Source organism: Patagioenas fasciata, chromosome 1, assembly GCF_037038585.1.
Source record: "Patagioenas fasciata isolate bPatFas1 chromosome 1, bPatFas1.hap1, whole genome shotgun sequence".
NCBI lineage: Eukaryota > Metazoa > Chordata > Aves > Columbiformes > Columbidae > Patagioenas > Patagioenas fasciata.
Window position 1 is genome coordinate 156,956,887 of NC_092520.1, and position 25,295 is coordinate 156,982,181.

At 39.9% G+C, this 25,295-nt stretch overlaps 1 protein-coding gene across 1 annotated transcript in view; it reads left to right on the forward strand.

Annotated features, from left to right (window-relative positions):
• Positions 1-15,068, forward strand: part of CRY1 (cryptochrome circadian regulator 1) — a 40,718-nt gene extending 25,650 nt beyond the window's left edge. Inside the window, exons 3-14 of the mRNA XM_065838886.2 lie at positions 1,507-1,649; positions 3,038-3,222; positions 4,609-4,697; positions 5,291-5,431; positions 5,525-5,836; positions 8,334-8,485; positions 8,573-8,775; positions 9,574-9,675; positions 10,805-10,897; positions 12,054-12,125; positions 12,218-12,325; positions 14,395-15,068. Of these exons, the coding sequence (XP_065694958.1) occupies positions 1,507-1,649; positions 3,038-3,222; positions 4,609-4,697; positions 5,291-5,431; positions 5,525-5,836; positions 8,334-8,485; positions 8,573-8,775; positions 9,574-9,675; positions 10,805-10,897; positions 12,054-12,125; positions 12,218-12,321 (1,596 nt within the window). The 3' untranslated portion in view covers positions 12,322-12,325; positions 14,395-15,068. The remainder of the gene's footprint in view (positions 1-1,506; positions 1,650-3,037; positions 3,223-4,608; positions 4,698-5,290; positions 5,432-5,524; positions 5,837-8,333; positions 8,486-8,572; positions 8,776-9,573; positions 9,676-10,804; positions 10,898-12,053; positions 12,126-12,217; positions 12,326-14,394) is intronic.
• Positions 15,069-25,295: the final 10,227 nt, after the last annotated feature.

Here is a 25,295-nt window from a genome sequence, read left to right on the forward strand (position 1 = left end):
TAGTGGATGAGGGAAAGGCTGTGGATGCTGTGCACCTAGACTTTAATAAAGCCTTTGACACTGTTTCCCGTAGCATTCTCTTGGAGAAAATGCCTGCTCAGGGCTCGGACAGGTGTATTCTTCACTGGCCAGGCCCGAAGAGTTGTGGTGAACAGAGCCAAATCCAGTTGGTGACCGATCATGAGTGGTGTTCCCCAGGGCTCAGTAGCGGGGCCAGTTCTGTTTAATCTCTTTATCAACAATCGCGATGAGGGGATTGAGTGCACCCTCAGTAAGTTTGCAGACAACACCAAGTTGGGAGGGAGTGTTGATCTGCTGGAGAGTAGGAAGGCCCTGCAGAGGGATCTGGACCGGCTGGATCAATGAGCTGAGGCCAATTGTATGAGGTTCAACAAGGCTAAGTGCTGGGTCCTGCACTTGGGTCTCAATAACTCCAGGCAGCGCTACAGGCTCAAGGAAGAGTGGCTGGAAAGCTACCCATGGAAAAGTATTCAGGGATGTTGACAGACAGCTGGCTGAACATGACCCAGCAGTGTACCTAGGTGGCCAAAAAGGCCAACTGCATCCTGATGTATATCAGAAATAGTGTGGCCAGCAGGACTAGACATGCTCATCCCCCTGTATTTGGCACTGGTGAGACCCCACCTTGAATCCTGTGTTCAGTTTTGGGCCCCTCGCTATAGGAAAGACATTGAGGTGCTGGAAAGAGTTCAGAAAAGAGCAACAAAGCTGGTGAGGGGTCTGTAGCACAAGTCTGAAGAGGAGCAGCTGAGGGAAGTGTGGCTTTTTAGCCTGGAGCAAAGGAAGAGGCTGAAGGGGAGACCTTATCACTGTCTACAGCTACCTGAAAGGAGGCTGTAGCATGGTGAGTGTTGGTCTCTTCTCCCAAGTAGCAAGTGATAGGACAAGAGGTAATTGCCTCAAGTTGCACCAGGGGGGTTTAGATTGGATATTAGGAAAAAATTATTCATGGAAGGGGTTGTCAGGCATTGGAACAGGCTGCCCAAGGAAGCGCTTGAGCTACTATCCCTGGAGGTATTTAAAAAATCCAGTAGATACAGTACTTAAGGACATATTTTAGTGGTAAACTTGACAGTGCTAGGTTAACGGTTAGAGTAGATGATCTTAAAGGTCTTTTCCAACCTTTTATATTATTTTTCTCTTCTGTTGTGTCTCTTAAGGTATATGGATTCTGAAGTTAAAGCTGAGTTTTCGGAACTTGCACAGAAGTTGTTCCATTACTGTGCGTACCCACAGTAATGGGACAGATAAATAAAGGTGCTTTTATGCTCAATTCTCACCTAAGATGCCAAAACATTGGACTTTATTTTTGTGAGTCTGGGTGTTTAAATATATCTTGGGCCTTTGTGTACCTCTAACAACTATCTGCAGACAATAGCTGCTCTTCTAGCAGACAAAAGTCTCTGTCTTTCTCATTTTCCTTTCCCTCACGCTACATCAAGCGGCTGACTTGCAGAGGGACAACATTTTTGTGTTGTGTTGCAGGAATGGAATATTACAAAACTTTCTATTGAATATGATTCTGAACCATTCGGGAAAGAAAGAGATGCAGCGATTAAGAAGTTGGCTAGTGAAGCTGGAGTGGAGGTCATTGTTCGAATTTCCCATACATTATATGACCTAGACAAGTAAGTTGCCATTACCTCTGAATTTAAAAATATTTTCTTTTTTAAGTATGAATTCAATCTAGTATTTGGTAAGATATTGTGTGCTACTTTCTACGCAGAGCAGTTCATAGTTAGGAAGGCTACAAACTTGTTTTATGTTTCTCTTTTATCCATCCAAATTTTATTGCACACAAAGTAGAACTTTGCAACTCCAAAAAATGGTACATAACTGTATATGAACTACAATTTCGATTTGAGGTTCTTCTGAAAATAATGATCATGTTAATTATCTGTCTTTTATAATGAAGTTAGGCAAACATGCCTGTAACTTCTCACTAATTAGATTTGCTGTTGTTGTTTTGTTAGATTTTTTTTTTCTTTGGTACTTATTTCACTTGCTGTGCACAAGTTAGCAGAAAGTCCTTTGTTTTTCAAGAACTGTTTCCTATCGTTTATATATCCAGTAAGTAGTTGGGGGTTTGATATTGCTGCATCGCCTTACTTAATGTCTTGTTTATATTTTTCCACGGATCTATTTAAATGGATTAGTATTAGCTGCCTATTATAGAAACGTAATCCCCAAACTATTCAAATGTATGACTTGACTTCTCTGAACATTGAGTCATTAATTGTGGTAGATGCCTTTTTTTTTCTGTTACAAGCCAATGTATGAGAGGAAGCTGGACGTGTGGGAGGAAATGGAAAGGGAATTATTTACTGGTTTGAAATCAATATGTTTTTGTTTTGTTTTTTTATTAAATTGAAAATTCCTTTTCTTCCATCCCTGCCCAAGCACACCCCCCCAAATGAACAGCCGGTTCAATCTACCACTTTGTAAATTATTTCTTTGAAGTTTTCCTGTTTCTGAGATTTTTAGATATGCTTAAGGTGACAGTGCAAAATGTGGAAACTCTGTGGTTTTACAACAGTCACTGTGTATTAATTAGAGCTTAATTTTTCCCTGTATTAAGACAGTTGTAATACTGAATGCTGTTCTCCACCAGAGTACAAAAATAGGGGGCTCTTTTAGAGCAAATAACAGTCTTGTAGGTGACTTGGGTGTATCCTTATGTAGCTATAGTCTTTCATTTGTTTCGTTGAGCTGTATTTTTCTTTGTCTTGAGCTGTCCATATTCATTGCTTGCTTGTTCTTGAGGAACTTTCCTCAACTTGAGAATGAAGAACAATTGACTTGGTTATAAACAGTTAATCTGTATGTCTCCCCAGTTGGGGAATAAAGATGGTAAAACTGTAGCTCAAACTGTCTGGATTACCACGTATACCTGTGATTTTTATATAACATGCCAGAGGCGGGTAAAGAGATATTTCTATGTCTATTTTATTTTAAAAAATAATTGTTATATACTATTATCTGACACACTTCTTCTCTCTTTTTTTTTTAAATCCAGAATAATAGAATTAAATGGAGGACAGCCTCCTCTTACGTACAAGCGATACCAGACCCTAATTAGCAGAATGGAGCCACTAGAGATGCCAGTGGAGACTATAACCCCAGAAGTAATGGAAAAATGTACTACTCCAGTTTCTGATGACCATGACGAGAAATACGGTGTCCCATCACTTGAAGAGCTAGGTACGTTTGAAGATGGCTTTTACATTTTAGAACAAATAAGATGTAACAAAAAAGGATAATCAACTCTGTAAATTGTGTGGTTTTGGGTTTTTTTTTTTTTGGGAGGTCAGATCGAGCAAACTATACTAAGTACTGTTTGGCTTCTTGTAATACAGCATAGCCATTTTCCCACGGTACCAAATAATCATTAAGTTCCTAATAGTCTCTGATACTTCATTTCGTATTAAATGCATGTGGTATCTTTGTGCTTCAGGTCATTAATCTGCTATTACACAAGTTAATTAAAAAAATCTCGTCTTGCAGTGTCAAAAAATATGATAATAAGGCAAATAATTATTTTAGAAGCTTTTTTAAAAGAAGTCTTATGTTTCTGTAAATTTAGTTTTAGTGAATTGTATCAAGCTATCGTCCTGTGAATCCCCTCCCTCTCTTCTGTTCTGCCCCCACCCAAGTACAAGCAAATGTGGTATAACCTCCAAATTGCTAACAAAAGGGTCTGGACAGATTTTGGCTAAACTCTGGCTGTTCTGTGTAATCCTACATGTATACAGTAGGAGTAATTACATTTACACAGTCCTAAAATTGCATTCAACCCCTTGGAGGCAACCATGAGGCTGATGTGGTCCCTGGTGAAAATGAGTTTGACACCCCAGCTCTACTCTGTTTGAACTCTCATACAAAGAGAGAATCTCACTATATGCGGGTTAAGCTATAGGCAGATAAATTATCTCATGCACCTGATGAACAATCTTGCGGGGGGAGGAGGAGGGCGGTGAGAGTGTGGAAGAAATCTTACTACTTCAGCTGCAAAAGTTGAAAGGAAGGTATGTGTTTAGCATCAAATTGACAATAATCCTGTCTGTTATTTAAGTCAAGGTCAATGAAACCTAGGAATGTTCTGAAGACAGCACTCATGCTTTTAACTTGATGTGAGAAGTTTTTAGACTTCCTGTAAACTACAATATCAATTGTTGCTTCTCAGTAGTAATAAAAAAAAAAAAATTATAAAATAAAAAGGTTGTGGTTTTGGGACAGCCCACATAGTACAGAGCTGAGAATTTAAAAATAATTTGAAAAATCATAGAGTGGTCACTTTGTGCAAGAAAACAGAAGTGGAGTTGAAGTAAGAGTGTTCAGCATATAAAACTTAACGTAATGTAAATGTGAAAGTAAAAAAAAAGACAGTTCATTTTGCTGCAAGTTAGGGGTGTTGAATGTGCTTTAATACTTGGTTGCATACTATTTTAAAACCTGTACTTTACTAGGTATCCAATTTAGAGTTATTCTCAAGATATAAAATGTAGTCAAGGATCAATGTGCTAGAATTCTGTTGCCCTACAGCATAAGCAAACAAGGAATTTCCTTCTTTCAATTTGTTTTTTCCAGGTTTTGACACAGATGGTTTGCCTTCTGCAGTATGGCCAGGGGGAGAAACAGAAGCTCTCACACGACTGGAAAGACATTTAGAACGAAAGGTGTGTTTCAAATCATAGCAAGTATAACACATCTGGGAAACACAGTTGTGTTTTGCAGTGGAATGTAAAAGGAATTGGGCAAGTCATTTTAAAAAAGAAATAAAAACCACGAACTTGAACTCAAGGCCTCAGTATAGTTGTATACATCAAGTTGCTGGTTTTTAGTTTTAAAATATGATAGCAGTTTGTCTTCTAATTTGAATTTTAGAGAAAATCTGTTATACTATTTTCTATTCAAAGTATTTTTGCTTTGGAGGTAATTTTACTTCAAACATACTTTTTATACTTTCAAAGGGGAATTGCTCTAACAGCTAACATATTACTAGTTGTCTAGGTTTCCTCTATATTTAAAAGAAAGGAACAGGTAGTTCTGGAAGACAGATAATGCCTTCTGCATGCAGGTGAATTATCTTCTAGAAATTTCTGCTGATTCACAAGGAACCCCTAGATATCATAGGTAATGTGATCATCTGTCCAGTGTCTGGGTTCAGTTGCAGAGAGTGTGTGATTCCTACTTTTATGTTTACAAGTTGCTACCTAGTCTGTAGTCCGATATTACTGTGTGGGTTTTGTTTTGGTTTTGTTTTTTTCAGGCTTGGGTAGCAAACTTTGAAAGACCACGAATGAATGCAAACTCCCTTCTGGCAAGCCCTACAGGGCTTAGTCCCTACCTCCGCTTTGGCTGCTTGTCCTGTCGTCTCTTTTATTTTAAGTTAACGGATCTGTACAAAAAGGTATGATTCCTATCTAGTTGGTTACACATTCTTAGATGCCATGATTTTTTCCCTTCTCCTAATAAAATGTTTTCCTTTAATGATGATTTTCAGGTAAAAAAGAACAGCTCCCCTCCCCTCTCCCTCTATGGCCAGCTGTTATGGCGTGAATTTTTCTACACAGCGGCAACTAACAATCCACGGTTTGATAAAATGGAGGGGAATCCTATCTGTGTTCAAATTCCATGGGATAAGAATCCTGAGGCTTTGGCCAAGTGGGCAGAAGGCAGGACAGGTTTTCCTTGGATTGATGCAATTATGACACAGCTTCGTCAGGAAGGTTGGATTCACCATTTAGCCCGGCATGCTGTAGCATGCTTTTTGACTCGAGGTGACCTCTGGATTAGCTGGGAAGAAGGAGTGAAGGTATTGTTTCTTATTCATGAATTTCTTAAAGTGCCTGTTAGAGTTTCAGGTAGCCATTCTAGAATTGTTGCTACTGTGTGGTGTAAGTCGAACTTTAAGCCTTAAACTATGGCCAAAATTAAATTGGTTCTGATAAGTCAGTGGTGCTGAAGTTTTGCTTATTGAATACCCCCTTTTATTGGTATATTAGTGTTTCTTGCGGTCAGAATAGGTCTGAAATTCTTTTAAGTTTGAAATTTCTTCCTAAATCTTGGCAAATAAACACTGGTTACTCTTATAGTTGAAGTTTTTTTTCCAGTCATCCTGTGTGAACAGTTTCTATTCACACCTCATGTCTGCTTTCCTGCAAAGGGAAAACACCACAGGAATAAGAGGGAAAAAAATAGAAGCTGAGACTGTCTTTTCAGCAGTTTTTGTCCCTTCGCCCGATGTTAGAAGTGTGAGTATGGGCAACCTTACTTAACTGCTGTTTCAGTGCAATTAATTTCTATGCAAGGATCCAAGAGATGCTGAAGTTCAAGTTACAAATGTCAGTCTTTTGAAGAAAATAATGGAATCATTTAATCCTAGCCTTTGAATCAGTTTTACATTTTTAGAGGGGTAGCACATCTTTTACTGAGCAAAGATAATAAATTAAAAGTAGCTTGCTGTGTTTGAAATCTAAAAAAAATTTACTTCCCGTCAGGATTGTGATCTCATATTTATATATGTACATATTCTTATGGAATTTCACCTTTCTTAACAAATCAATTGTAAGCAAACACCTTTCATTTAAAACAACAAAATTGTCTTGGTTACACAGCAACATAAGCTGCTTTAGGCATCTTCCTTTTGCAGTTCATAAATGAAGACATTGGAGACACACATACGTAAGTAACTCAACCAAATGACAAAGCTGTATATTGCAGATAAATGCCAACTTGTTCTAACTTTTGAAATAATCCAGATATACGGGCAGGGGTCGGGCAGATTTGTGCAGTGGAAGGATGTTTCATTCACACGTCCGTAGCAAACAAAAGTTAATGTGGCTTTCCGTGGCAATGTTATTTCCAAAGTCTTATTCCATGGCAGCATCTAGTGGAACATTTGTGTGCTAACACTTAATGCTCATCTAAAGATCTTGTTAGATTATTAGTCACTTTCTATTTAGTATGTTTTCTAAAACTCTTTGATAAGTCTTATTTTTTCAAAACAAACTATTTTTCCCAAATAGTTGCAGATATTTAGACAAAAATGGTTTTGTAACACTCATTCAGAATATACTGCAGAATGAATGCCTGATTTAATATATGGAGGGAGAGAGATATATCCTTCTTCAATGGTATTACCTTATTTAGACTTGATGTTGGAATAATATTAGTTGAAGTTGGGTGGCAGTAGTAAGATGTTAAGTTTTAGTGTCTTAGCATGAAGAAAGATGATGGTTTGTTTGGAACATTTGGAGATGATGCAAGTTTGAAAGGAAAATTAGAACTTGCAAAAATAGGTATTAAATGAGTATCTGTTCTGAAAACTACTTCTCAGTGCACTTTTTAAATAAAAGGGACTTGAATTTGCTCCTTCAAAGAATAAGGCTTCTCTTTATTTCTTGTTAGCCTGTATTGCTAACAATCTGACTGAACAGTGGAACTTCTTTTTAGACAAGTTAGCATTGTCTGTGTTGATAACTAAAAAACAATCAATGCTGGTAACTTGAATGTTTCACAGCTATTGAGTTCCAGATTTAAATGAAAACATTCATAAATCTTCAACTTCTTCTTGGCTTATTTTTAATGTAATAGAGGTACAAATTATCAGAGAGGACTCTTTTTGTATTCAGACCAGAGTTCATTATCTGTTCCACCATTTTCAGCATGTTTGTTTGTTCATATACCTCCAGGAATTTAAGTGTGCATCCTCAAAACTGTGACATACTAGATTAACTATTAGCCTTCAAGAATGCAACTTCTGAATGTTTGCACTACCCTGAAACTCTTGAATTCTACTCTTGGGACTCCTTGCATAGTGAAAGGTGCTCCACAAGTTGAGATATTCAGACTGACAACTTGAGTTTGAAATGTGCTTTGTGTATTCTCTGTTTTCTGGAAGTTTGCAAAGGTTCCTCAGGTGTCATGTGCTGCAGCAACTCTTCTGAAATCAATGCATGCCACTTGCAAGCAGTCAGGCTCCAGCCGCCCTTTGAGGATTTATTTTTTAAGGATGTGTTTCTGCAAGAATGTGTAACTTTTTTGTTGTAGTTTTCTGAGATGTCTACAAGGTTTTTTTTTACAGGATAAAAGCCAAACAGGCTGTCGCACTTTTGTTCTTGAGTTTGTCATTTAGGTAAGTATTTGCAATTGTGTGCTGAGCGTTCTGTGAGTGTTGCCACATGAGAAAGAGTCTTGCTACATCGAAGAGCTGCGTTTCCTCTGCTGAAATCAGAAACTATGAACCATTCCTGAAAAGCGCCTCAAATATGTGCTGCATTCAGACTAATTTATTGCTCTAATATCTCAAGGTCTTTGAAGAGCTCTTACTTGATGCAGATTGGAGTGTAAATGCTGGAAGCTGGATGTGGCTCTCCTGTAGTTCCTTCTTTCAGCAGTTTTTTCACTGCTACTGCCCAGTGGGTTTTGGCAGAAGAACTGACCCAAATGGGGATTATATCAGGTAATTCAAATTGCAACGATTTATGGATATCCCTTAAACTGTCAAGTGGCTTTATACTTGGAATGACCTTTTTATATTTTTTTCAAGACGTTATTTACCAGTACTTAGAGGCTTCCCTGCAAAATACATCTATGATCCTTGGAATGCCCCAGAGAGCATCCAGAAGGCTGCAAAATGTATTATAGGAGTTAATTATCCCAAACCAATGGTAAATCATGCAGAGGCAAGCCGTCTGAATATTGAGAGGATGAAACAAATCTACCAGCAGCTTTCACGATACAGAGGACTGGGTATGGTTATAGAATAATTGCTTTATTTATTTGAAAACCTCTCTCACCTTCTGGCAGTTGATGGTTTTGTCCTGTAGCAGTGGTCATCAGGTGTGAGCTCAGTGTGGGGACCAGGTGTGTGTATCCAAATAAATGAAAATACTAGATGTAACCAAGAAAGGGAAGAAAGAGCTTGAGTGAGGTGCCTCTTTCCACATCTTACCTGGAAATGCTTTTCTGTGGATTTTTGGAAGGTTTGGGTTTGGTTTTGTTTTGTTTTGTTTTTTTAAACTGGATCTTCTGTGCATTCTGATAATTTTTTAATCACTGGTATTAAAACCTATCTGTACAAGATCAACGTGGTTCAACCACACTGCATTTGCATTTGCAAATGCCATTGTTCAAATCAAGACCAGTGTAGCCTCTGCTAGCATTTTTTCTAGTTAGGAAACACTGTACTGTTGCTCAGAGGTGAACCACGTGCGCTTAAATTGCTCAGGAAGGTGTAAGCAGTCAGTATGTTCAGATATTGAATATGGATGCATTGCACTTCAGTGCAACATAGCAAATATGTGTAACTAATGAATATTGGAGAAGTTATGCAGAATATTACATAAAAAATGCCTGTTAAGTAGTTGTGAACTTATATTACTTGGCAAGATCCCAGAAGCAGGCAAGATGGAGAGATGTTCTACTGTTATAAAGGTAAACAACTCAGGGTGAGGGTGGAGAATTTGCTGTCATTTGGAAAAAGTATGCTACACTTAATTTTTTTTTTCTGTCTTTCTTTATGTCTATATATTTTATTTTGTTGCTTAGGTCTTCTTGCAACAGTGCCTTCTAATCCAAATGGAAATGGAAATGGTGGCTTAATGGGCTACTCACCAGGTGAAAGCATTTCTGGTTGTGGTAGTACAGGAGGTCAGTCAAATTCTTTCAATACATGGAGTTATTGGAACTGAAGCACATAAACTTCCTTGATAATGCCATTAGCATTATATATTCTAAAAACCGGTTGCTTTCAGTGCAAATCACATTTTCAAATTTATAAAGACATCTTTAGATATTTCTTTAAATCTCAGACGTGTAAGAATTCTTTAACCTTTTCCCCCACTGAAAATTACTTAACATGGATCAAACAGTTTGATTTCAAAAGCATTTGATTATGATTTTCTTCTAGAAGTCTACCAGCATCCTGATATTTGTCATAAGGAGTGATTTGTGAATTGTCAAGTCAGAACTGTTAATTTGCAAAGTTTTCTGATGTTGTTATTAGATTTACTGGAATTTAATTCTGCTGTAATGTCAACAACATTATGGTGGATGGTCACTGAGAGAACTTAATATAGAATTTATCGTACAGTTCTGATGAAAATTAGTTTAGACCATTAATATTCTTTTTGTAACGTACAAAGACTAGCATTAGCTAGTTATGAAAAAAGAACAATATTAACATTGTGTAAATCCATACTGCATCAACATCTTGAATACTATTTGCACCTTGGACTATTTACACCTTTGCTTTACACAGCAGAACTGGAAATTTACTGGTTTTGTGTTGTCCTTAGGCTTTAGTCAAGGTTAGAAGCAGATTGGAGGAAGATGAACCTTATTGTTCTTGGCCAGTACAGTTCTTCTCAAAGAGTTAAAGTCTAGACTCCTTAGACCTGGGTGCTTATCTTTTATTGACATTCAGAGATTTAGAAGACAAGAAGTGCTTAGTTTGAAAAAAAAAAAAATATTATGTGCACTCTTTTCTTCTTAAAGTGTATACATATATACTTAAATGTATACATGTGCATACACCTTTCACATTGGAAACATATTCCTTTAATTGGAGGTTACTGTGTATTCATCTGAATTTGCAAGTGTGTGTTTGGAATGACAAAAGAATTAGAGCTTTGGATCTGTTCTGAGGTGGTTAAAAAAAAAAAAAAGCCACAATGACAGTCTGCCTCTTGAAGAGTGGGGAAAGAAACCCCAACATTTAAAATTCCAGAACTGGAATTGTACCTTCTCTTTGTTTAAGTGTTTTTTCTTGCGTATCCAGGAACTCAGCTGGGAACTGGTGACGGTCATACAGTTGTTCAGCCGTGTGCCCTGGGAGACTCGCATACAGGAGCAAGTGGAGTTCAGCAGCAAGGTATAATGGCAGTGCCTGTCTGTAGAGGATCTCCAAATCCTTGCACCTGTGGAAAAACAGACAAAACATCAAAATAATGTGGATAGATATTTTTTGACAGCTGCTGTCTGTGACTTGAACTGGCCTTATTTCTGTTCTTGAAACATAAAAACTATTTCTTAGAGTGAACTTGCTTGTCTTGTTGCTTTTGTTTCTAAAATGCTCATCTAGGACAGTATTTGTATCTTTTGAGTGGGAGGGATCACAAGTGTGAACAAAAATTAATAAACGTTATCCTAGATAACTTCAAGTGAAAGAAACTGAAAGAAAAGAGTTTGCTTTGTGCATTTGATAGCAAAATCTGTGTGTTTTCTTTCTCCTGATTTCAGTAGCACTCTTTTCATATATCATAAATTTTCACAGTTTTGTGTGGATATTCTCATGTGGTGGAGGCAAATTTTTCTTACTTACTTTGCAGAAACCTAAGATGTGGTTTGTGACAGACCAAAGTTGCAATCTAATTTAGCACAGCTGTTTCTTTCCTTGCAGTATTAACAGAGGTGGTCTGTTTATTGATCATGAAAGACTCTAATCTGTGTTTTGTTTAAGCATCCAGAATATAACCGGAACACCACAACTGTTCAGAATAAGAAACCTTGCAACTGCTTTTGCCGATTTGTGCTGTTTACGCAGGGCGCTCCATGTCAAGGTTGCCAGCGAATAGTTTATGTGCACGAGAAGATAGTTTGCATCTTTCTTTAAGTTAACTTGCACTTTTTTAACAGCTTAGTTATGCTAAGGATTCACTATTATGTCTATAACAGAATAATAAGAAGGGTGAGGAGACTGGGCAGAACAAATGTTAAAATTATATATCCAAACACTAAGTTGTTATTAACATTCCGCTCATTGCAAGTATCATGCATAAATATGCACACACTTAATATCGTTCACTGTGCATGATAAGTGCATATGTATTTAACTGCTGTAGACTGCCACAAGGCTTTTTTTTTTCTGTAAGAACTCTTCTGCATTCAGGATGGTTTCTGCTAGGATTTTTTCTTGATGATGGAAAATAAATCAATTTGCTCCTTTTTGTTGTAAAGAATGTAACTGTACACTCACTTGCAATTCTAAATTTTATTTATTATGATAAATATCTACTGTATCTGAACAGGTTACTGTCAAGCAAGTACTATCTTACACTATGCTCATGGAGACAATCAGCAATCGCACTTATTGCAAGCAGGTAATTTAAATAACAAAAAAATCCAAATGCTTTTCCTGAATATATAAAGGTGCAATAGAGTCTTAATGTAAATACTGGTTTTAAATTACCAGGACGAACGGCCCTTGGTTCTGGCATTAGTGCAGGGAAACGCCCAAATCCAGAAGAAGAAACTCAGAGTGTTGGACCGAAAGTCCAGCGACAGAGCACAAATTAATCTGGTAAGATATGAGACACCTTAAAGTTATCCTGTTAATGTGTAAAAGTCCTGTACAGATTTTGTGTCTGATGGCATTTATGTCACTGCAATGCAAAGGGTCCTAAATACTTGCTGTAAATACTTCTGTTCCAGGTACTGTACAAACAAACAACACAAAATCCTGGCTCTAAAGAGCTTATGGAGTATGAGATAGGAAGTAATTATAAAAAATTGAAGTAGGCTGAAGATTATCACAAATGGAAGTGTTAATGAAAGGGAGATGGATAAACTGTGTTTATATGTATATTAGCAGAGCTGCTTATGTAGCTTCAGTTACTTTCTGCTCCTGCATCTCACCTTAAATTGTGCCAGCAGCATTGTTTGTGTCAGTGTATGGTGACCTGAATCAGAAGACTAATGCAGCTTACAAGGAAAGGCTCAGGGCCTGGATTAGAGGTTGTTGACATACAAGTGGACAAGGCAGCACATGTTCTAGAGAGAGACTGTAGAAAACCTGCAAAATGCTGCTGTGTAGTTATTGCATGCAAAGATGTAGGGACAAGAAAGATTTGAAGACTTGGATTTGTCATTTGTCTGTAACCTAAATAGGATGCTATGATTGCCAAAGTTTGTCAAGAAAAGCTGTGGTAAAAAGTATTTGAATTTGGAGGAGGAAACATTGCTTAGATAGATACACATGAACAGGTGTGAGAATGTGTAGAGAGAAGTGGTAAATTGGAGAAAGAGTTTGTTTTATGTGAAATCATCAACATAGAGAAGATAACTGGATTTTTTGTTTTGGGTAAAGTCACTTAGGAAAAGGATAGAGAAAAGAGGAGGCCAAAGATGTTATACCCCTTCCCTCAGTGAGCTTGATTTGAGAAGAATAAGGGAGGTGATCTGAAAGACAAGTTAAAGAGTAATTATTTAGAAGGAAAGCAAAAGAATGGAGGGCTGTCTGAGACAAAAGGGGACAAGATTTGAAGACTAGGAGTGTGGCTGCATAGACTAAAGGTGGTTTACATGTCATTCCATCCTTTTACCAAAAAACAAACAAACAAACAAAAAACAAACAAACAAACAAAAAACAAAAAACAAGAAACAAACAACCAAAAACGTTAGCAGTTGGTCATTATGAAATTTAAAGAATAAGTAAGAATAACACATAGGTGAAGTAATAGCACATGGAGAGACTTCAGTGGAATTGGAAGACAGGGGTTCCAGACAGCAGGTATAGAAGATGCACTCAGCATCTCTGGAAATAAAAAGGGAAGTTCAATCCACTTCATTTGGATTTGACAGTGAGATCTAATTTTGCTTGTTATGTGGTGTCAGCACTTTGACAAAGTTATTGCGGTGCATTATGAACAATTGTGTTGTACTGATTTGACTCAGTGAAGAATCACAGCGTTGTTTCCATAATGCGTGTCACTCAGAGAAGCGAGCGGAGACTTTAGCGACTGATCCATCTGCTGTTTTCTCGCATGCTGGAAGCACCATAAGCTGTGCTTCTGTGTTCTCAGACTCAGATGGGCCTGAGTGGAACATAATTGCAAGAGTCCATGTTCCAGTAGCTGTCTAATCCTTAGTATGTGTAGATTCATTCAGCATCTGTGCATTGTATTACAGAGTTCCTTAGGTGCTCATGTCTGTGTAGAAGTGCCTGTAGACCAAGCATCTGGTTCCTGTCTAAGCTCTTTTTCAATTGAGAAGCAGGTTGGAGAGGATTCAAATTTGGTAGAGAGGACCGATTTTGTTAGGGGTGTTCAAAGCATGCTGCAGAAGCATTGTAGTCAAATACAAAAATCAGCCAAGATCATACTCAAAAACACTGTTGACAAAGGGATGTGTACTTTATAAACAGCACTAAAATACAGATGATATTTGGTTTCTCTTCCTTTTTTCCTCTTCTCATTTTGGGCTCAAAGGAGTAAGAAATAAGAATTCTGAGTACTTGGGCCAGTACAAGTGGGTACAGGGCTTCCTGCCCTGAAAAGTGGGGGAAAGAATATTGGTCCCTTGGGTTATTTTTGCCTTGTTCAAAGATGCATGACAGACTGCTTAAAATTTTTTCCCTTTTTTTTCTTGCAGCATTATTAGAAGAGGAGATGCTACTCAAAGAACACACAGGACAAAATTCCTGCTAACTCTGTATTGGAACTACAGTGTTGTGAGAGTACTTGTACTAAAATGACATCGTTTATCATGAATTATTTTCAATTGTTCTCAGTTGTTGTAAACAAGTCCAATTTTTGGAATGCAGTATTTCTAACTGGCATTTCTATGGTTTTTAACTTTTTAATGACTCTTTGACAAAGGGCAAATAAATTGAGTTTTGTATATACAGTATTTGGTGAAGAATTTGCTAAATTAATGTAAATATGAACAGCCATGATTAGCGATAGACCCATCGATATATTTTTGATAATCTTTCATGTATATGGTAGTAGGAAAAGCTGTAGTGATGATAAGTAAAAGGGATGGATATAGAGGGTTTTGAAGTTTTTAAATTGTTATTATTTTTAGATTTGAGGACTTGACCTCTCTGATCAACTTCATATTTTCATAATGTAAGTGCTTAGGACTGTGTTTAATCAAATACAGTAGAGTTGTAACCTTTATTAATCACATCTGTACAGAAGTCATATGCCAATTTTTTGTCAAGTTGTAAAATTTTCATGTATATGTCCAGTCCTTGTATTTCCCAGTTGCCTTGTTCAGTAATAACGTACCTTGTTAATAAAAGAAAATTGTATATACAGATATATATGTCTGTCTTTTGTGTATGCTGCTGCTCTGGTACATATTTCCAAACAAAACTGTTTCTAGAAAAAGAAGTGAAATGTATTTTTTAGACTTAATCTGGAAGCCATGGGCAGTGAACTATATTACCTTTCACTTCAAGTTTCATTATACTGAAGCGAAACACTATCCAAATTATTCAGGCCGTTTTGTTGAAATTGCATGCAGGTGTGCTAGCCATTAAGTGTTTTTCACCCATGTATTTATTAGGTGTTTCTTCAAAATCTGGGCTGTTTTTTCGCTGAAATCGCAATTTGCTTGATAGTCTGGGAGTCTTTTCTGCACTGCAGCTAATTTGCTGCTCTTTGAGGATGTTGATGCCTAAAAACACACTGGATTTGCTGACTACTCAGTCAATACTACCTTAAATGTTTAGAGAAGTTTTAGATAAATGTTTTCTCCGACCATTAAGGTCTCTCAAGAAACAGCCTGTCTTGCTACATTTTGCATATAACTAGGTCAGTTACCTACCTGAGTGGGTGCACAAATCAGTTCTCTCGTGGGAGGAGTTAATTATCTTGTTCTTAGCATCACATGAGTGGCTTCCAGTCATGGGGCACTGCTGTGTCGGCTGAAAATTCAGACCAGATTTATGGGTTGACAACATAGGCAGCAGAACTCTTGTGTGGAATACACTGCTGTGGTTCTGTCTGTTCCTAGATTATAGTTGATTATAATTAATGTAAATATCTCTGCACACTGATTTGGATACAATAGCAAAATCAAAAGTACTACTAAGAAAATATAGGCAGCATGCTACCCATCCTGAGGCAGAGAATCTTTGCCTGATCTTGAATAAAAAGGAAATCATACCATCTAAATTAAATACTCTACCTGGCTTTCCTGAATTGAATAGGCTATGAAACTGCCACAGAGAGACTTCATCAAGGTAAGAACAAATGCTTAATCACTTTTTTCCCAACCAATCTGGAAGTTCTACAGGTGAAAGAAATTTCCCAAGGAGTTAATTTCTATGGTAAGTTCATTCCCCTTCCTTATATGCTGAAAGGAGGATTCCTTTCCTTGGTGCAGACAAGTCCTTAGATTAGCAAAGGAAAATATGTAGTGAAGATGCTGTTTCACTTGTGCACTGGCGCGTGTGAGTTCTGGTGTCAGGACTGCTGTGGAAGAAATGGTCTATAAGTAGGTCAGTGTGACAGAGGGGAGAAGTTGCCTTCTGAGTAACAGCAACTTCATAAAAGCCCTTTGCTTCATATTCTTCCCTCCCACTAGTACAGGATGTTGCAAAGAGAGGGACCCAATTTCAAAGCAAAGTGATTTCAAATTACGTCCCTATTTTTGAAACACCCTTTACTTGCTGTGACCACAAAACCAAATAAAAATGGCTGAGGCTTTGGCTGCACAGTAAAATTGACCAAAACTATTGTAACGTGCGAAGGTTTTCTCCCCCTGCTCTCACTACCCCCCTTTGTGATTTTCAAGGAGGAGTTGGACATGTGTTACAAACCCAGTATGGATACAGGCCAGGATATTGTTTTTTATTAGACCTCTCCTCCAGATACTGAGCTTAAAATACTCCTCAAGAAAGCTCTGTTCCTGAGGGATTTAGCTGGTAGGCGATGGAGTCTTGCAAACTGAGGCTTCTTGGAAATCAAACCGCAGGAGAATGTGTTCTGGAAGTGCACAAGGATGCTCTAGCTGATATTTGTGATTAAAAAAATAAATTGTGTGTCTTTAAGCCTTCAGGATTTGAGCATTTCCTAAGGAACTTGTGCGGCCTGTATTGTGCTGGTGCTACCTGCTTACAGATGTTTGTGAAAGGAGTGGAATGAAAGGAGTTAAATTGAGTGCAAAGCTGTGAAGGCCCTGCAGAGGGGACCCTGGGCAAATTTTGAAGGAAGTGTCAGTTAGAAATCAGAAATGAGTTTTATGCTGGACTTAGTGACATGGCTGACTAGTTTCTGTTGAAGAAAAATGACATTTGTATGAACCTTGATGTAGCTCAGAAGTCTTGTCTGTACTTGGCCAGAGCAGGGAGCAACAGCAAGCTGTGATAATGCGTGGTTACTGCTTCCCCACCTGATCCAAGAATAGGCCGGGTGCCCAGGCTGCTCCCCTGGGTGGTGGTTTGCAGCCTGGCTTCCATCAGGACAGGGCTTGCTGCAGTGGTGGAGCACTGGCACAGGCTTCCCAGGGAGGTGTCACAGCCCCAAGCCTGACAGTGTTCAAGAAGAGACTGGACAAGCCCTCAGACACATGGTGTGAACTGTGCGGTTGTCCTGTGCAGGGGCGGGAGTTGGACTTGGTGATCCTTGTGGGTCACTTCCAACTCAGGGCATTCTATGATGCAGTGTCCGCAGCTGCCTGATGAGTTGTGTCCCTGTGTTGATAGGTAGCTTGGGCTGCTGAAAGTGATTCTCAGAGGTAAAAAACAAACACCCTTCAAGCTCTTGATGCACGTTTTTAAGTAAAACTGTTATTGCCTATTTATTAAGCTCTGTGAACTTTACTATTTTAAAATTATACTTTCAAATTTTATGGTAAATTAAAATGTTCTGGGCCACATATATACTTGAAGCAGTTTTTCCTATTTGCTGAAACTTTAAAGTCAGAGCAACTTGGTCATTTTTTTGAATATGAGACAGATGGGAAAAAAATACATCATTTAAGTATGTGAGAAGCTGTACAAGTACAGGCAGTCGGAGGGGCACACTTGTTCTCTGTGTGCAGCGCTTTGTGCAGTGACAGGTCCTACCCTTTGCAGTCATCACTGCTCGGTGTCACAGGCGTGTGACACTTAAATTGGCCTCCGAGGGCTGGCATTGCGGCTTGGCCTCCCCGTCTGCGCTCGGGAGCGAACTGCGGCTTGGTGAAGAAGAAGTATTTCCTCGTTCTTTCCAGCCCGGCTGCTCCTCCGGCCGCGTTCCGGCTCTCGGTCCATAGGTGGTGCTGCGAGCGCGGAGTTTGTGGGGTTCCCCCCGGCAGCCGCGGGGTTTGTGGGGTGGGGTGCCGGGGGAACCCGCCGCCTCCCGGGGAGCGGGAGCGATCGCTCGGTACGGCCTGCGGGGAAAGAGCGTGAGAGGTGAGGTTCGTACGGGAGTGTGGGACTGCCCTGGAGCGAGAACTTTGGTTTTGAGATGGAAAAAAATCAGAGTTTAGTCATCCAAAAGATTGTGCTAGCAGCTGGGGAAGGGGAAATACAGATAAATTATAGAATTGCTGTATAGCTGCAATAGTAGCTACCCTGTGTTTCCAAGTCAGAAACCAACTCTCCTTTATTGCTCCTAAAGTTGCTGTTCAGGAATGATGCCCTGTGTGCTTGACTGTCTAAACATATATTCTTTTTTCAAATACACTTTGCCTCACCCAGCTGTTACCCTGTTTCCCTGAAAATAAGACAGGGTCTTATATTAATTTTTGCATTAAAATGTATTACTTTTTTTACACATATAGCTACCTGGACACTATTTAAATTGACTTTTTGATTAACTGTAACTAGGGCTTATTTTTGGAGTAGGGCTTGTATTACAAGCATCCTGAAAAATCACGCCAGGGCTTATTTTTGGGGAACCAGGGTATTTAAAAATGGGCTTTTGAAAATGTAGCCAAGCTTTTACCTACCTGAAGCATTTACTAGGCTGTCTCTGTCTGTTGGGACCCTTGTGACCAACACATGGAGCTCAGACCCCCAAGGTTTGGCTTCTTGTCTCTGTTCTATCATGGACCTGCTAAGCAGCCTCAGGCGAGTCTTTACCCATTCCTGAGTCTTTCATGCACAAGTTCTTGCTACCTAGCCAGGTGCTTTGTATTAGATTAGATTAGATTAGATTAGATTAGATTAGATTAGATTAGATTAGATTAGATTAGATTAGATGCAGGACAGAAAGAGAACCTCCTCTCCCCTGTTTGTGCTCACCAGATGTTTTGGACAAAAATTCCCTCCTTTAAGGACCAAGCAAACAAAATTTCTCCCACTTTAGCCATTACCTCAGCTTTCAACTTGATTGTTTATTGCAGTTTTTCTCCAGAAATTCAAAATTTCAAAGGTGGTGAAAATTTCTGTATAGAGAGGAAATTTCCATTGATCCAAAAAGCGCAGGAAATCTTAAGCAGACACAGAAAGAGAATTTTAATATTGATTTCAAGGGATCTAAACTCCTGCTTTTGAATTGTGTGTACTGCAAAAGCAAGTTTAAATCAACATTAAATTTAAAAATGCAAATAGATTTAATTTTGATATTTTTTACCAAATCTCCTGCAGAACGGAAAGATGGAAGATGCAGAAAAGAAAACAGAAAAGACATCCAGAAGGAGGTTCTTTCTTTAGGATACTGTTGCTTTGCTTACTTGCAAGAGGTCTTAGAGCAAATTTCATATTACAAAACTCTTATAAAAGAGCTGCAAAATGCCTAAGTGCAGCCAATGTGTGAGATCATGTCTGAGGATCTGTGGTTAGTGGAAGCCTATGCACCTAGTGCCAGGTAAATTATACTTTTCTCTTATTTGCTTATCTCTGCTAATTGCACCCAGCACAAGAAGATAATCTTGTTGACTGTGATTATTCTGACTGGGAGTAGCCGGTAAGTACATAAATAATTAATAAAAGAGCAATTTATAGTCAGCAATTACAGAAAGAGAGGATTTTCTTCAGGTCTGTTTGACTTTCTAGAGCTTCAGACCATGTGGTCTTTAATTACCTGGCTTATACATGATTCTCAAGTGCCTTTTGCCTTGTCCACACTAGGAATATTTTTAGAGCAAAGTCATCTTTACCTGGTGGTAGATAGAAATAGAGCATTGCTCTGAGGAGCGGCTTACCCCAGCAAACATCATTAATGTTTCATTCCGACCTCAGGGTGACTGCTACACACACAGGAGCAACTCGGTGAATGAATGGAAGGAAGGATTTTACAGAAATTTCAGAGAGGGAAGAAGGAAAACTAAAGGGATGGTGTAAGGTAAGTAGCCAGCTGAAGGAAAGAAGCAAAAAATCAGGTAAGAAATGGAAGTGCATTGGCAGATGAGGGTGCATGGATAAATTTAGCATCCATTGTGTCTTGCCTAGCTGGATAATCATTCCTTCTACAACATAAACCCATTTTGAGGGGGTGAGAAGGGGAAGAAATGATCCTTTGCAGATATTTTAGGTCTTACACAACATTACAATTTCCCAAAATACTTACAGTGTACATGGCTTTGGGTTCCAAGTAGCTGGGGATTTTGATAGTTTGGGTCCCAGTTCTCCTGTCAGGTCCTCCAGGTGCCACATCCTGCCCAGGGTTGTGAGTCGGGGGCAGAAGTGACTGAGGTCCATGGGTTCCCTTGTTTGGAAAACAGTACACACAGTACTTAAGGTCCGTAAACAAAAGGCTTTTATTTTGCGGCTTGGCCCAATTGGTACATGATTTGGTGGCAGAAGGATTCACGTTATTGTAGATTCAATTGGTAAACATAAAAAGTTTGAAGCATATGAGGGGCTGTAAATCTTATGTTACCATGTTACTTATAAAAAGGAAAGCAAACAAAGCATGAGAAGGAAAGAAAGAAAAGAGAGAGAAAGATCCCACTGTCCTTATGGCTCTGCTTTATGTGTGATGGAGCTTGCAGTCTCGGATCCAGCGATGTGCTGTGTCCTCCAGTGTCTTGTTCAGTTCATGTGGTGAGACTGATGGGCAGAGTGGTCCTCAGGATGGTGTGTGGGTGCCGCCAGTGCTTTGTGTAAGGCAGGCCTTCATAGCCATCTGGGTTGTCCGCTTGCATAATTTTTGATCTTTTGTGGAGATGTTATTGCAAAAGATAAAAAAGTTGAGGGGAGGGGAGTGATTGTGGAAGCCTTACAAGTCTTGGGCCATCTTAAAGGGTCTCAGCTTTCCCCTTTGTGACATGCTGGGCATATCAGAAGGTATGCCCTCCCGCACATCCCCCACCTCCTGTATCTGCCAGCCAGCCTGGGCTGTGGCTTGTTAGCTTGTCGGCGATATGTAAATCACAATTCACCCTATACTGAATGTACCATCTCCTGTGGTTGGATGAGCTGTTTTTGCTACAACGTTTGAGCCGTCGTCCCTTATCAGTCTCTGACACCAGGGAAGAGCATTATGAGGTGTTTCAGCATCCCCCTTGTCCACTCAGCCAGCACAGCAAAGCAAAGCAAGGCCGGGTGCTTAAGAAAGCTGCTCACCCCATGCAAACTATTTGCATATGTGTATTTTTTATAATTAGTGGTTTGGCCTTGATTTTATTTGTGGCATCAAATGCTACTAATTACACCACTTACTGATGAGGGGACCCCTCCTCTGCCATGGCTTCTGCTGCCAGCCTTCTGCCTGAAAAGCTGGAGCACATGAGAGGCTTTTTCTCTGTGCTGCACATGTGTTGAGGTTGAATGGGCTGTGATTTCGGTGGTTATTGAGGCTGGTGTTGGGTGCTTACTGTGTGTTTTGGCCAAGTTCAATAGCTACGTCATCCAGCTCAGCTCGTGGGTAGCAAGGGGAGCGTTGAGCTGAGGGGCTGCATAAAAAAAGCCATTTTCAGGGCAGCACATACCTTGCAGTCGAGCAGAATAGCCCGTCCTGCCCCACTGTGGTCCAAGTCACTGCAGAGATAAGTAAGGCTGTTCCTTAATTCCTCATAGCTGCAAACAGCTGGCTCACTGGGGAGACAGCTGCCACTAACAGGGCTCTTTGTGGGCTCTGGACAAGACTTAAAACTTGTAAATGTTCACACTTGGGGAAGCACTGGTTTAATTCTTCAGTTTATGGACAAAAGTGTTGAATAGGCATGTTAAAAAAAAATCAGCTCACAACTGGTGAAGGAAAAATTACCTTAGTGTGTGTTTGAAGGTAGTATCTGAAAGATTTATTACAGTTTTATGCTCCATACCATAAAATGACACCCAAAGTAATGAAGTCTGTAGACAGAAGAAAAATCATCGAAAAGTTATCTTTATGACTGTGTAGCGTTTGCACTACAAAGCATTTTTCATGTGCTTACAGCCCTAATCAAACGTGTATTTGTGGATCCAGGTAAAGAATAATGCAGTTTTGAAACTGCAACAGTACAGCTTGATGAACCCTCATCTGATTAGCAGTTTACTACCACTGACAGAAAATCCTGTGTTGATTCTCAGGCTGCATGTGCACGTCCCTTGGAATTGGTGGGCAGGTAGAGCATGCACTGGTGAGAGAAGTCACTCTCCTCTTTCTGCTCTCCTTAACGTTTGTGGAAAATTGTGACAAAAACGAAGCCCTGGGAGATGTTTTGTATGCTAAGACTTTCAAATTTGCATACCTATCCTGAAGATCTAAACCCAGATTTAGATGGTTTCTAAATAATTAATGACAGCAAAATGTAGTCAAAGTATTAGATTTGACCAAATTATTTCTCATTTGAAACTGATACAGTAACCTCTTTCCTACAGGTACCATGGGTCCCTAGCCCATGCCCAAATTCAAACTAGTACTCTCTTTACTTGAGCCTCAGGTGTTAGACACACTGAGCAGCTATAATCTACCCAGAAATGAGCTAGCAACAAAATATAGAGGTGTGTGGGTTTACCTGTGTAGACTGTGTCCCAGGCTTAGGTTCTCCTCCCTGTGATCTGAGCAGAGCCTTGAGTCTCACCTCCAGCCACCCTGGCAAATGCTCCCACTTTAGGCACAGTTGTCTGTGTGTAGAGCCAAGCCTCCATTTCTACACATTTTGCATTGTTTGGTGGGTCCTGTTACTAGTTAGTGTGATTTATGTTTTACTATCGCTCCTGCGAGGGCTGGCATCATTGTATGGAGTGTATTAACAATGGAAAGAGATTCCTGCGGCTTCACCGAGGTGGTGATGGATTCCATTCCTGTGTATCTCAGCTATTTTTATCAGATGATCTGGGGTGAGTTTCTATCTCTACAGCTATCGTGACATGATGCATTTTAATGTGGTAACGATTATGATCTGTAAGTTTCTTTTGGCCTGCAGTGCCCCAAAAAGCAAACCCAGATCCCTCCCTCCACCCAAAGAAATCTTCCTTGTATGCAAAGGCACTCATTTCCAAACCAGTCCCTTCTCCCAGGATGAGTATAGATGAATGGGTCCTTTTCTCTCTGGTGATAACCGTAGTCTGATGAGTATGGTGTCTCTACTGGAGGCGGGCAGGGGTGGGATCTCTTCTGGATAATATCCCTGCCATGCCATGTGAGGAGAACCCGTTGGTAGAGTTTCCCTCCAATCTCCCTCCCTAATTTCTATCTGTAGTTCTTGTGCCCGTCTGCGTACAGCAGAGTGGGCTGTGCTGCTTCTAATTAAAGTGATAATTTTGAAATATCTCTTGCACCCTTGACCTTCGTAATTCCCTCAGATGATGTCCCTCTCATCTAGGGAGAGCTCTCTCATGGGTTGTGAGTCTTCATGTGAAAGTAGGTAAGGCGTAATTTGCAAATATTTGTAAAGTTCTGTTCTGGGTGATTGAAACTGCTGTTAATTGCTCATGATTTCAATCCAGACAGCTGGTTTGGTTTTATGCACTGCTCCCACAGGAGAAGTTGCATTACTTCATGCCTTGAACCTCCACAGGCCTACTGGTTTGCATAGTGTATTGTCTATACACCGTGTTTCCAGTAACACTTGACTGAGTAGTAAAGGCGACTGTGGCTTGTCCAAGGCATTGAGATGAAGAATAGACAATATGTAAAGCTTTTTGGCTTTGAATATTTGGGAACAATTGCACTGGGAGCTGAATGAGCACGGGGAGGAGAGGAAGCAGAGCTGTCTGTGGGGCTTCGAGCAACATGACAGACCCCATTAGAAGGGTAGATAGTAGTTATAAAGCCCCTTAAACAGTAATCTGAGGTTTATAAGAATTCAAGTTTGACTCAGGCTGACTCTCTGAAGGTCAGGATGGATATACTTCACTCCTGCAGAGCATAGGTCACCAGAAAACTAAGCATGGGTGGGTAGATCCCACCAGATAGTTAGCGAGCATGAACAGCACAAGAAAGAGAATGACAGAAAAGTTGGTTAATACTCTTCCTGAGAGACATCTGTGAGAAGAGAGGGTGTCAGAAGCAACCAGGACAATTCAAGCAACTGCAAAAGAGGAGGGGAGATTATTCAAAGCCTAATAAATCAATAAGGTAATCAACAGCCATGTAATTACAAGGGTGTTACAAACCAGTTAAACACAGCAAAGAACAAAAAGACAGACAGTAGGAAAGGAATCTGGTGTATACACACGTATACATGAGTGTGTGTTTAAAGCCTTGTATATAATAAAAGGAACAGAGGATCAATAAAAGCAGCGGTGCTCTTGAAGGGAAAAGATTGATGAGCTGGATATTGCTGTGGAACTGAATGTCTCGTTAAAGACAGTGAATGAAAAATGGTCTCTGAAAATGTGAAAAAAAATACGAGAAACTGAAGTGAAATCTAGGCAGCAGGAAATTCAAAGCACCTACACCTAAGTGAAGACACTACTCCAGCTGCATCTGTGGGACCATCTCATGGCCTCACAGGGATTTGTGCAGCTTCCTTCAACTCACAGGACCAGGCAGTGGCCTCCTCCGGCTCCATGACCCTCCCTGAGAGAGCAGATCCATCCATGCTGCCGAGGCCTGTGCCCAGAAGGGATGTCTGGATTGGGCTGCACCACAATAAACACACACCATGTCATTCCACAGGCAGGCCCTGGAAACCACAGAGCTGCTGGATCTGTTGCTTTCCAGAGTTTCACTCCTGGACCCTTGTTGCTGTCTTGGCCTGATGGATGGTCAAGCCTCATGGAGTCTTGTGGAGGGTAGTCAGTCATGCCTAGCTGACCCGATAAGTCAATCACCTTCCTTGGGCTTTATGTTAGGGCTTTGTTTTACAGGCAGGGTGAGCCAGGAGGGCTCAGTCCCCCCCACATCACACCAGGGCTTTGCCAGCAAGCCTGGCAGCTCCCAACCAGCTGCAAGGACACTCAGCTGTGTGTGGGGAACCAGAGCATGAAGGACAATTACTCCAGACCAAGAAAAACCTAAGTAGTCTACAGCAGGAGCCAGCATGTGGGACCTCTCAGTCAGTTTGTGAGTGAAGGAATGAGTGTAAGTCAGATCCAAAGTGTTCTGATGGCAGGAGAAGATGCCCAGTGATTTGGGTTTGGCTATGCTATGCAGTCCTCGTGGTTGCACAAATGTCAGTGCATTGGGCTGTCTTAAGCACATACTAAACGTGACTTTTTTTTTTCTTCTCCTGGGACAGCT